Source organism: Arachis ipaensis, chromosome B3 (genome assembly GCF_059453495.1).
Source record: "Arachis ipaensis isolate K30076 ecotype BB chromosome B3, ASM5945349v1, whole genome shotgun sequence".
Lineage (NCBI taxonomy): Eukaryota > Viridiplantae > Streptophyta > Magnoliopsida > Fabales > Fabaceae > Arachis > Arachis ipaensis.
Window position 1 is genome coordinate 88,720,529 of NC_142438.1, and position 12,128 is coordinate 88,732,656.

The following is a 12,128-nucleotide window of genomic DNA, read 5'->3' on the forward strand; positions in this document are numbered from 1 at the left end:
CCAATTCAACTCCTACGAAGCTCTAAATTCAATTCAAGATTCAAGATTTATATAATTAGTTAGCAACCATATTTTCTAAAAAGGTAAGATTTGGTTGTTAGGATTTAGATTAGATTAGATTTGAATTTGAATATGTAACACCCTATTATCCTAAGCCTTACCCCTAGCCGTAAAGTAAAGGATAACTAAGTGCCATAATAGTTCTAAGGCTAATACGATAATATATATATATATATATAGGAATAATGCTCAAAAACAGAGATATAAAAGTGTAACATTTACACAAAACCAACAGCGTAAAGGATACTGATCTTGCTTGCGAAATCAAGGTGTTAACCGAGTTATATCCTCAGAGGCTGGGTATCCAACTCTTGAGTCCGAGCTTTTCCTTTTTATGGTGATGTGAAAGTATGAGCAATGAAGAGGAGGGGAGTGTACCTGCAAAGGCACTCCGAAACTTAAGTCAGTATATTATTTTATTCGAAATCTACCGAAAAAGAACACTTTACCTTGCTTTATATATGGTCGGCCATCGGTCCGTTATGCTTTTGTCATTTAAAGTCGTTCATCAAGAGTGGAGATAACGTATTTCTACTTTCATACTGTTGCATTGTCGGTTATATTTGACTGTCTTATGACTCATGAAGAGATGAGCTTATAACGGACTATGTCGAGTTTATAGCTCATGAACGGTGAGTCCATAATGGGCAAATGCCGAGTTATAGCTCGTGAATGATAGGTTCACAACGGATTATGCCGAGTTATAGCTCATGAATGGTAAATTCATAACGGAGCATGCTGAGTTATAGCTCATTTGTTATGACCATATCACAGCCCCCAAGCTTAGCCTGGAGAGTTTTTAATGAAGCAGGTTGAGCTTATCGAGGAGTTATAACTCGGTGGGAGAGTTTACTGAGTGAGCTCCCAGTTCAACATAGTTCATTTAAAACTTCTCTATGCGTGACGTGGATAGTGGGGCGTTGTTTTGGTGAGGAGAGAGAGAGGGAGTAATAGGTCATTAAATTTTCTTATCTTTCCAAAGCAACTGCATCTTTTGATGTGATTGATGAAACAGTTACTTTTTCAATGTGGTTAAGTTAGTGGTTTGGAAGCTTAGTTGCTTATCCCTGACCCTTGGTGTTTCTCCTTTGAAAAGAGAATGAGTAAAAGAGGTATGCATGCTATTTCTTTTGTTTTGTAACTTATCATCTTCTTCTCCCTTCTTTGTTTTTTGCTTCTGGGTTGGGTAATGGGGTTTGAAAAAGAGAAGAAAGGGGGGATTGACTGGTCCTATGACTGGGTTAATGAGGATGTTAAGGGTCGTATATCTCTGTTTCGGGATGATGCGGCTGTGAGGGAAATTGATGCTGGCAGAATCGTTAGGCCTGGGTTTGAGGTTCAGGTCGAGTTGCTGCCATGTAGCAGTGAGGATAGGGTTTACCATAGGGGGCAGGGGTTTGAGTATTTTTATATGCATAGTTGTGTTTTGGAAGAACTGAGGGTGAGGCTGCCATTTACAGAGTTTGAATGTCAAGTTTTGAAGCAGTTAAACTGTGCTCCTGCCATTTACAGAGTTTGAATGTCAAGTTTTGAAGCAGTTAAACTGTGCTCCTTCACAATTGCACCCTAATGGTTGAGCGTTTTTGCATTGTTTCGAAATATTGATGGAATTTCTTGAGGAGGATCCTTCTGTGGATTTGTTTTTTTTCTTTATTCCAAGCCAAAGAAGTTTGGAAGGGGGATTGGGTTAATCTAAATAGTACACCTAGTTTTGGTATCTTTAAATTGTATAAGTCTTCCTTCAAGGACTTTAAAGAGATGTATGTTAAGGTGAGGAATGTTGAAAAAGAGTTTCCATTTTATATAGACGAGTTTTTGGCTGAGAGGTTTCCACTTGGGTGGTGCTCGGAACCTCAGAATATACTCGGGGCCGAGGTCATAACCCCGAGGAATGTGTGTATTATAGAGTTTTTGGTGGAACAAATTGATCGGAAAGATTTGATCTCGATGTTTGAACTGTTAAAGTGGGAGGAGAATAGGGCTGCTGTGGTAGATTATATGGGTGAGTTGTGTTTATGTGTGAATGAGTTATTTTGTGTACTTTTGAGCTTTACTCAGTTGCCATTTTGTTTGTTTGAATCTACATGTGGTAAATATCCTGGGGTGTCTGCTGCTTCACTGAGGTCACGTTTTAAGAGTAAGAATCTGGAGAAGGAGGTGTCATCTTCTAATCGTGAAAAAGGTGGTGGAGTTGGGGAGGTTAATCAACCTCGTCAGGGACGGAGGAAGGTGATTGCTAAGAAAAGAAAATCGAGTGTGGTTGATGTGTCCGAGGATACTAGCGACCGAGAACAAAAGGTTTCTGTGGAGGAGATTCAAACTTTTGTTGGGAATCAGAAAAAGCTGCATGAGATGACCGAGCATAGCGAGGGATTGACTGTGTGGGGGAAGGAGTATCCTTACATGGCTGTTGCCGATGAGCATTGTCAGTCTAAAGCTGACGTATCATTAGCTAATGAGGTTGGAGAGGTAGCTGTTGGTCAGTATATGCAGGTAAGGTCATTTTTTATTGTGTTATGCTTGTTTATGTTTGTTGGGAATTTTGATATATATATTTTTTTGTGTTTTTGTAGGTGGTTGGTTTGACGTTAGCTAGTTTAGGTCGTAGTCAGGAGTTGAAGCACAAGAAGGTGTTGGTGGAGAACAATGAGGTTTTGTTGTTGAAAGAGGAGTTGAGTAAGTCTAAGGGTTCTGTTTCTGATCTCCAGAACAAGTTGGCTGAAACTGAAAAGCAATTGAAGGAGACAAAAGAGAACTATGCCAATGATGTGGAAGATTTGAAGAAGAAGGAAGCGAACCTGGCGAGCATGGAAGCTCGGCTGATTGAGGTGACTGCTAAGCTTAAGGAAATGGAAAAGAAAAAGAGTGATGAAATCTTAGATTCGTTTGTTGAAGGTTTTGAGAGGGCGTCTTTACAAGCGAAGTTTATTTTGCCTGATGCTGATCTTTCTAAGCTAGATCCTGGGAAGATTGTTCGAGATGGCAAAATGGTTGAAGATGATGGCGTTGCCGAGGATGAGGCAGAGAATGTTTAATGTGTTTATTGTAATTTTGTTTTTTATGTGTAGTTTTGTTTATGCTTGGATGCTTTTTGAAAAACTGATGGGTGAATGCTATTTGGTAGTTGCTGAACAATTTGATAGCTATTTTGTAGCTTGTTAATAGAATTTGTTTGAGTTGTTGTTAATTTGTGGCCGATTTGGATTTTAAATGTTTCATAGGCCTTTGCGTGATTGAAGGGAATTTTCTGATAAGAATATTCCTGATTGCTGATTTATTATCGGATTGAAATTAGGGGAGGATATTTGTTATTTTGTTTGAAACGATAGATGAAACTGTATGTGTGATTGTTATTGCAAAAGCAAACATTGGAGTAATGTATTGAGAAAATTGTTATCAAGGGGAATGAAGTAAATCATATACTAATATTGGTAATTCTTTGGATACAAAGGTTCAGGTAGGCAAGCCTCGTTAAAACCTCTCCAAGCAAAACCCATTGGGGATAAAATCTTGGTAGTAGGAAAAAGAGTACTAGCCTGTCCCTGAGTTTTAACTATAGAATTTCTTTAAGGAGGCTACATTCCAAGTGTTGGGTAGGACTGTACCGGTTAGAGTTTCGAGTTTATATGCTCCATTGCCGAGGACTTATGTGACTCGATATGGGCCCTCCCAGTTTGCGGCGAGCTTGCCATGGGATGGTGGTCATCGGGCGAGTTCTGTCTTTCGAACGACCAAATCTCCCTTGTTGAATGTTCGACTTCTTACCGATTTATTGTAGTGCCGAGATATTGTTTGCTGTGCGGCGCATTGTCTCAGTGTTGCTATATCTCGGATTTCTTCAATGATATCTAATTCGGTGCACCGAGCTTCATTGTGGTCGACGAGCTGTGTCCTAATTGAGCTTTGGAAGATTTCTAGTGGTATCATTGCTTCAGAGCCATAGACAAGTCGAAATGATGTCTCTTTTGTTGATGATTGGGGTGTTGTGTTGTATCCCCATAGGACTTCAGGTATGAGGTTGGCCCATAGCCCTTTTGCGTCATCCAGCTTCTTCTTAAGTGCGTGCAAGATCACTTTGTTCGCTGCTTCTGCTAGTCCGTTCGTCTGAGGATGTTCAACAGAGGCGAAATGCTGTTTGATTTTGAGATTCTGTAAAAAAGATTGGAACTTTTGATCGGCAAACTGGCGACCATTGTCAGTTATGATATGATGAGGAATGCCAAAACGGCAAATAATGTTCTTCCAAACAAAGGATATCATTTGTTGCGATGTTATTTTAGCTAACGGTTGAGCTTCGATCCATTTTGAAAAGTAGTCAATGGCGACTATTAGAAATTTTACCTGGCCCGGCGCCGTAGGGAACGGGCCGAGAATGTCTAGTCCCCATTGGTGGAAAGGCCATGTGATGTCACTATGATGCATATCCTCAGCTGGAATGTGGATGGTAGGGGCGTGCTTCTGGCAATTGATACAGGCCCTGACCTTGTTTTCACTGTCTTGCTTCAGTGATGGCCAGAAGAAACCAGCGCAGAGGATTTTGGATGAAAGGCTCCGAGCTCCTGTGTGTGTTCCGCAGATCCCCTCATGTGCTTCTGACAGTGCTATTTCTGCTTCAGATCTGCTGAGACATTTGAGTAAAAGATGAGTATATCCTCGTCTGTATAAGGCTCCGTTAAGTAATGTAAAGAAGGTGGCTTGTCTTCAGAACCTTTTGACATTCTCGACGGTCTCTGGAATGTGTGATGTTTGTAGATAGTTTATGAAATCTGTTCGCCAATCACTTTCCTGAGTAACACTTAGCACATTTGTTAGGTCAATGCTAGGAGAGTTTATAGTAAATTGATGCAATGTAGATATCTCGGACTGAGTACTGCCGAGCTTAGATAAAATATCAGCTCTTTGGTTTTGTTCTCTTGGAATGTGTTGTATTTCAAATTCTTTAAATTGTGAAATCAAATTTTTTACTAATAATAAATATTTGGATAGAAGGGAGTCTCTTACTTGAAACTGGTCGTTTACCTGTTGAACAACCAACAAGGAGTCACAATATACCTTGATTGTGTATATTTGAAGTTCTAAACAAAGCTGAAGTCCTGCGACCAGGGCTTCATACTCGGATTGGTTGTTGTTGGCCTTAAAAGATAGGTGTAATGAGTGCTCGAGGACAGTACCATTTTCGGCTTCGAGTCGTATTCCAGCGCCACATCCTTCTTTGTTGGATGAGCCATCTATGTATAGAGTCCATTGTTTTGTGTGGTCCTCCTCCGAGGGTATCGTAAGTTCTGCAATAAAGTCGGCTAAAAACTGTGATTTTATTGCCCCTCTGGATTGATATCTGATGTCGAACTCGGACAGTTCGATTGACCACTTTATAAGTCTTCCTGCAATGTCCGGCTTATGTAGTACTTGTCGTAGTGGATGATCTGTCTTGACATTGATGACATGACTTTGAAAATAAAGTCGGAGTCTTCGTGCTGAGAAGACTAATGCTAAGGCCAGCTTCTCTATTCTCGGATAATTAAGCTTGGCATTGTGGAGTGTTTTGCTGACGAAGTAGACCGGTTGCTAAATTTTGCTTCTTTCTGTGACAAGAGCCGAGCTTATCGCCCAATTAGTAACTGAAAGGTATAGAAATAAATGTTCCCCTTGGAGGGGTTTTTGTAGAATCGGCGGTTGCGAGAGATTTGTTTTTAGTGTGTTAAAAGCTCTCTCGCAATCGTCGGTCCATTGAAATTTGTTTTTCTTTTTAATTGTTTGAAAAAAGGGATTAGACTTTAAAGATAAACAAGGTAAAAATCTTGATAAAGCAGCAAGCCTTCCTGTGAGGCGCTGGACTTCTTTGACGGTCTTAGGACTTGTCATTTCCAAAACTGCTCGGCATTTGTCGGGGTTTGCCTCGATGCCTCTGTTTGTTAACAAAAATCCCAAGAACTTACCACCTTGTACACAAAAAGCGCATTTTTCTGGGTTCAGGGGCATGTTGTAATGGCGTATCTGGGCGAATATTTCTGCTAGGTTGTCAAGATGATTGTTGCCGACTTTTGTTTTGGCGACCATATCATCTACATAAACCTCGATGTTTCTGCCAATTTGTTTGGCGAAAACTTTATCCATAAGGCGTTGGTAAGTCGCCCCTGCATTCTTTAATCCAAAAGGCATAACCTTATAACAGTAGTTTCCGAAGTCAGTAATAAAAGCTGTTTTACATTGATCGGAGGGGTGCATAAGTATTTGGTTGTACCCTGAATATGCATCCATGAAACTTAAGGTAGCATAACCGGAAGCGTTATCTACCAAAGAGTCTATAGATGGTAAAGGATACGAGTCTTTTGGACATGCTTTGTTTAAATCAGTAAAATCGACGCACATGCGCCACTTACCGTTTTATTTCCTTACCAAACCACGTTGGCGAGCCAGGTGGTAAATCTGATCTCTTCGATGAATTCGGCGCTTATTAGTTTTTGCGACTCTTCCAACGACGCCTTTCGCTTTTCTTCGCCGAGTTTTTGTTTCTTTTGTTGCACTGGCTTCGCAGACAAGTTTATAGCCAGGTGGTAAATCTGATCTCTCGGTGCATGCGAAGATGTGCAAGTGGACGGGTTGCTTCAACTGATGCTCTTCTCATCAAGGAATGTGCGTAGGAACTTGTTTGTCTCTCCCATTAAGAAGCTTTTCCTCTCCCTTTGTGGTGGCCATCCTGAAAGAAGAGGGAAAAGAAAAAGTAACCCAAAAAAGATAGAAAATAAATAAATAAAATATGGGTGTTAATGCCAGATAATAAGGGTCTCAATTACATGGTAGCTACAACATGCAAGTGAGAAAACAATAGAAGTACATGGCAGATCAAGAGTGCAAAAATTTGCAACAATGGGAGGAGAGAGTGGGTAATGAAAGACAATGTAAGTTCGTGGCAATGCAAATGAAGTGCAAGTATTATAAAAGATTGGCATTGGCAGATAATTAATATCCTCCCACAGTGTAAAACAAGTTATTAAGCACCAAAGTAATTCAAGAAAAGATGTAACAGTTGAATAAGAACTTTTGAACACCAAAACTAATAAATTTAAAAAAAATAAAAATATGCAATGAATGAAAGTATGCAAATAAATTAAATAAAATAGAATGGGAGTGAGAGAAAATAAGAGAGGAAGAAGAAAGAAATAAGAAAAGATAAGAGAATAAGGATTCGGAGAAGAAAAGATAAGAAAATTGGCACTAATATGGATAGGTTGTGCGACGCTGGCAACGCGGTCGCGTGGGTGACGCGGTCACGTGGTGCGCAATAAGGTTAGGCGACGCGGACGCGTGGGGAACGCGATCGCGTGACTTGATTTGTGCTAGTGGCGCGAGTGCAGTCTCGCGGTCGCACAACTCTCTGTTCAAAACTTAGTATTGCAAAAATCCTAGGTGACGCGGTCGCGTGGTCAACGCGATCGCGCGGGTGGCCTTATTTCCAATATGACGAGGACGCGTGGGTGACGCGTTCGCGTGGCAGGGCTTGTGCTACTAGCACAGGTCCAGCCCAACTCCAGCTCAACTTTCGGCCATGCACCTTTTGACGTCGAAATCCTGGTCACGCGGCCGCGTGGGTGACGCGGTCGCGTGGGAGGCCATTATTCCCATATGACGCGGTCGCGTGGGGTGATTTGTGCCATTGGCACGCCTCCAGCGCTACTCCTACGAAACTCTCTATTCTTATTAATATTGTCTCCCATATCCTTGCGACGCGGACGCGTCGCTGATGCGGTCGCGTCACGTGCTCGCTTTTTTTTTTTTGTAATCTGAAAAATGCAGAATGCAGTGTTAATATGAATGTGATGCAAAACTCCAGGTTCAATAAAATAAAATAAAATAAAATAAAACTAGATAACAAATAAAACTAAATAAAAATGAAAAAAGAACAATCATACCATGGTGGGTTGTCTCCCACCTAGCACTTTTAGTTATAGTCCTTAAGTTGGACATTTGATGAGGTTCCTACTATGGTGGCTTGTGCTTGTACTGATCCAGGAATCCCCACCAATGTTTGTGATTCCAGTGTCCTCCGGGGTCCCAAACTAAGCATGTAAAGTCCTTAAGAAGCTTCAAACAGATTCTTAGGCTCCCGGGGTGACAAATATCAGAACAGATTCCAGGATCCCAAACTTTACTTTTACACCCATTTTTGTCGGGATCTGTATTTTTCCAGCCGGGTGATAAGTAATTTGAATTCTCGCTGCAGCTACCAAACAGCTTCCTAGACCCATTCAATTGAGCTTTATACCAACCTTTGCGTTTGAACTTAAAGCTTCCAACCATAATGAACCTTGCAGGACAATTCTTACCACTGGCCATCTTCCTCTTACTCTTAATGCCACAAAGAGCTCTAAGTTGACCATCCGTCTCCAGTAGCCCATATTCAAGTGGGATTAGAAAGCTATAGGATATGAATTTTATCCACTTGAGTGTTGTGAAGGATGATGGCAACTTAGGGGGAGGTGTTTTTAATGAAATTGCAAGCTCCACTCCCTTGTGCTCTTCTCTGATAATTACCACCTCTTTGCAGGCTTCTTCAATTTCAACCTCTTCCTCTTGGTAGCTTCCTTCCAATTTAATCTCCTCTTCATTGCTTTCCAAGGGCATGGGAGATTGTGCTTCTTCTTCTTGAATCTCCATCTTTTGGTCAACCTCTTCCAAGTCTTCAACTATGATATGCTTTGGAGGTTGTACACCCTCCTCAGTATCAATTTCAAACGTCTTGGAAGGGGGTTTTATGACTGGACTTTCCCATGGAGTTTCTTCATCTCCTAAGTCTTCAACCACTTCTTCTTCTTCTTGAACAATGACAGCTTCTTCTACTTGTTCTAGTACGAATTCATTCTCTATCTTGTCCACTGGGGCCTCTAGTATCTCCTTCATGCTATGTTCTTCACTAGACTGTCCACATGGGGCTGTGGCTGATCCTTGTGTATTTAAGCGTCTAGAAGCCCATTGAATCATTGCTTGCTCCAGTTGTTGAATGGTTGTTTGAAATTTAATTACTGTTTCTCTTAGGCGATCCTCCGCTTCTCGGGTTGCCGGACTTGGACATGATACAAAGGAAAGTGGTGGTGATTGGGAGTGATTGGATTGGAATTGGGGTGGTTCTATATATGGTTCATATGGCTCATAAGGTGGTTGGTATGGTGGTTGAGGGTTAGGGTTATATGGAGGTGAATGGTGGTAGTTGGCTTGTGAGTGTGGTAGTTCAAAGTTATGTTGAGGAAAGAGTTCATAGGCATATGGTGGTGGTTGTTGATAGTCCATTGGAGGTGGTTGTTGCCATGAGGGTTGATCAAATCCTTGTGGCTCCTCCCATCTTTGATTGTTCCAACATTGATGCCTGTTCTCATTGTAATTTCTTCTTCCTGCAACATTATTGTAACCAGACTCATAGCCAAAGGGGTGAGAGTTCATAGTAGCAAAATAAAAATAAAAATAAATTTAAATTAAAAGGTTATTTAAATTTTGAATTTGAAAATTAAATTTTGAAATTTGAAATTTTGAAATTTTTGAATTTTGAATTTTTGAAATTTGAAATTTTGAAAATTTTTAAATTTGAATTTTAAAAATTTTTAAATTTGAATTTTGAAATTTGATTTTTGAAACAAGATAAGATAAAATAAAAATTTTAAAATAAAAACCAATAACCTCTTAACTTAAGAAAAAGCAAAAATAAAAACAAATAAACAAGCAAAAATAAAATATTTACAATAACCAATAATAAGGCACACGTTTGCAATTCCCCGGCAATGGCGCCATTTTGACGTTGGGATTTTTGCCAGTAAAGAATGTCATAAAAACAGTCGCGTTGTAGATATAGTCTCTAAACCGACAAAAATCCCTTCGTACAAACGTTTTGGTTGTCACAAGTAACAAACCCCTTTTTAAATTGATAACCGAGTATTAAACCTCGGGTCGTCTTCTCAAGGAATTGCAGGGAAGTATGTTCTTATTATTCGTTATGAAGGTTGTAAATTGGGGGTTTTGGAAGTTTGGGCAATGCGCACAGGTATATTTTCGAGCAATAAAAATAAATAAATAACTGTAAAATAAACTCTTGGCAAGGTATGAGAACCGGAAATCCTGTCCTTGTTATCCTTATCAGATGTGATGAGAATTGGATTTTAATCCCACTTAGTTAAGTCAAGTGGACTAATTAGCTTGATCCTCAAGTCCTAGTCAACTCCTGTGGAGAGACTAGTGTTAGAGCAATCCTAGCTAAAGCAAAATCTGCCAATTTCAACCACTCCTGAGTTTGACAACTCAAGTGTTACCAATTACCTAACCAAAGCCAAAAGAAGAAAATATCTAAATTAAATTAAAAGCAAAGCAATCTTAAATCTGAAATACCTCAAATAATATTAATTAAGAAAATCATACCATGAATGTAGCATAAGCCAAATAGGCAACATAACTAATATAAGCATTAAAGTATCTGAACGTAAGAGATAAATATAAAGTAAAAGAACGTTGAACCTGGGATTGAGAGTCACTCCTAAAACTAAGAGAAATCTTAAATCCTAATCCTAAGAGAGAGGAGAGAACCTCTCTCTCTAAAAACTACATCTACTCCTAAAATTGTGAATTATGAGAGCCTCCTTATGAATGAATGTATTCTCCCACTTTATAGCCTCTAATTTGTGTTTTCTGGGCCGCAAACTGGGTCAAAAACAGTCCAGAATTCGCTGGTTTCGAATTTTGCCACGCTGGATTTTCGTCACTGCGACGCGGCCGCATGGATCACGCGGTCGCGTCGCCTAGCGTCAGTGAAACTATAGCATATTATATATCAAATCGAAGCCCCGGATGTTAGCTTTCCAACGCAACTGGAACCGCATCGTTTGGACCTTCGTAGCTAAAGTTATAGCCGTTTGAGTACAGAGAGGTCAGGCTGGACAGCTTAGCAATTTCTCCAACTTCTTGCATTCCTTCCACTTTTGCTTGCTTTCTTCCCATCCTCCAAGCCATTCCTGCCTTATAATATCTGAAAACACTTAACACACATATCAATGCATCTAATGGTAATAAGAGAGGATTAATAATAAGCAAATATAAGATCAAAGAAGCATGTTTTCAATCAAAACACATAATTAGGAAGGAAATATAAAACCATGCAAATAGTATGAATAAGTGGGTAAAGAGTTAATAAAAACCACTCAATTGAGTACAAGATAAACCATAAAATAGTGGTTTATCAACCTCCCCACACTTAAACACTAGCATGTCCTCATGCTAAGCTCAAGAGAAGCAATAAAGATGAAGAGGAATGGTAGAAAGCATGAAATGCAACCTATCTATATGAATGCAACTACATGCAAAATGTTTCTACCTACTTGGTTAAAAATGAATAAGTTCTCCAAGACAAACATAAATCAAATTCCACTAATTCAAATTATACAATAAAAAGCAAGTAAACTTGTAAGAAGATAGCTCATGAAAGCAGGGAACATAGAATTAAGCACTGAACCCTTACTGGTAGTGTATATCACTCTAACTCTCAAGTGTCTAGGGTCAATCACTCTATTCTTCCCTAGTCATGCTCTCTAAACCTTGTTCTTCATCTAACCAATCAACAAATATTTAATGTACCAATGCAAACATCATGAGGTCTTTTCAAGGTTGTAATGGGGCTGAGGTAAAGGTAAGGATATATGTATGGCCAAGTGAGCTATAATATGAATCTTTAATTAACCTAAGCTCTCACCTAATATACATATACTCTATATACTTTTAAATTCATGCCTAGCTACCCATAATTCTCACTTTTGTATAATTCCCATACTCATGTACCAAATTTTTCTTTAATTTTTATCACATGTGCATTGATCTTTTATTAAACTTAATATTGGGGTAATTTTGTCCCCTTATTTACTTATTTATTGAGTATTTTTGGATTTTTCTCTCTTTTTTCTCTTTTTTTTCTTTTTTTTTTGAGAAACAAACATAACTTATCAATGCACATGGATTTTCTATTATTTTTCTATTTTAGTTTTTCATGAGTAGGTTCCCAAATTCCTGATATTCAAATAAATTAGAAACATTATACT

At 39.3% G+C, this 12,128-nt stretch overlaps 1 protein-coding gene across 1 annotated transcript; it reads left to right on the top strand.

Annotated features, from left to right (window-relative positions):
- The first annotated feature begins 2,535 nt into the window (after nt 1-2,535).
- Nucleotides 2,536-3,095, top strand: LOC148571500 (uncharacterized). Its single transcript, XM_088508115.1, has 2 exons — nt 2,536-2,553; nt 2,634-3,095. The coding sequence occupies exons 1-2, from the start codon at nt 2,548-2,550 to the stop codon at nt 3,093-3,095; spliced, it is 468 nt and encodes a 155-aa protein (XP_088364241.1). The 5' UTR covers nt 2,536-2,547.
- Nucleotides 3,096-12,128: the final 9,033 nt, after the last annotated feature.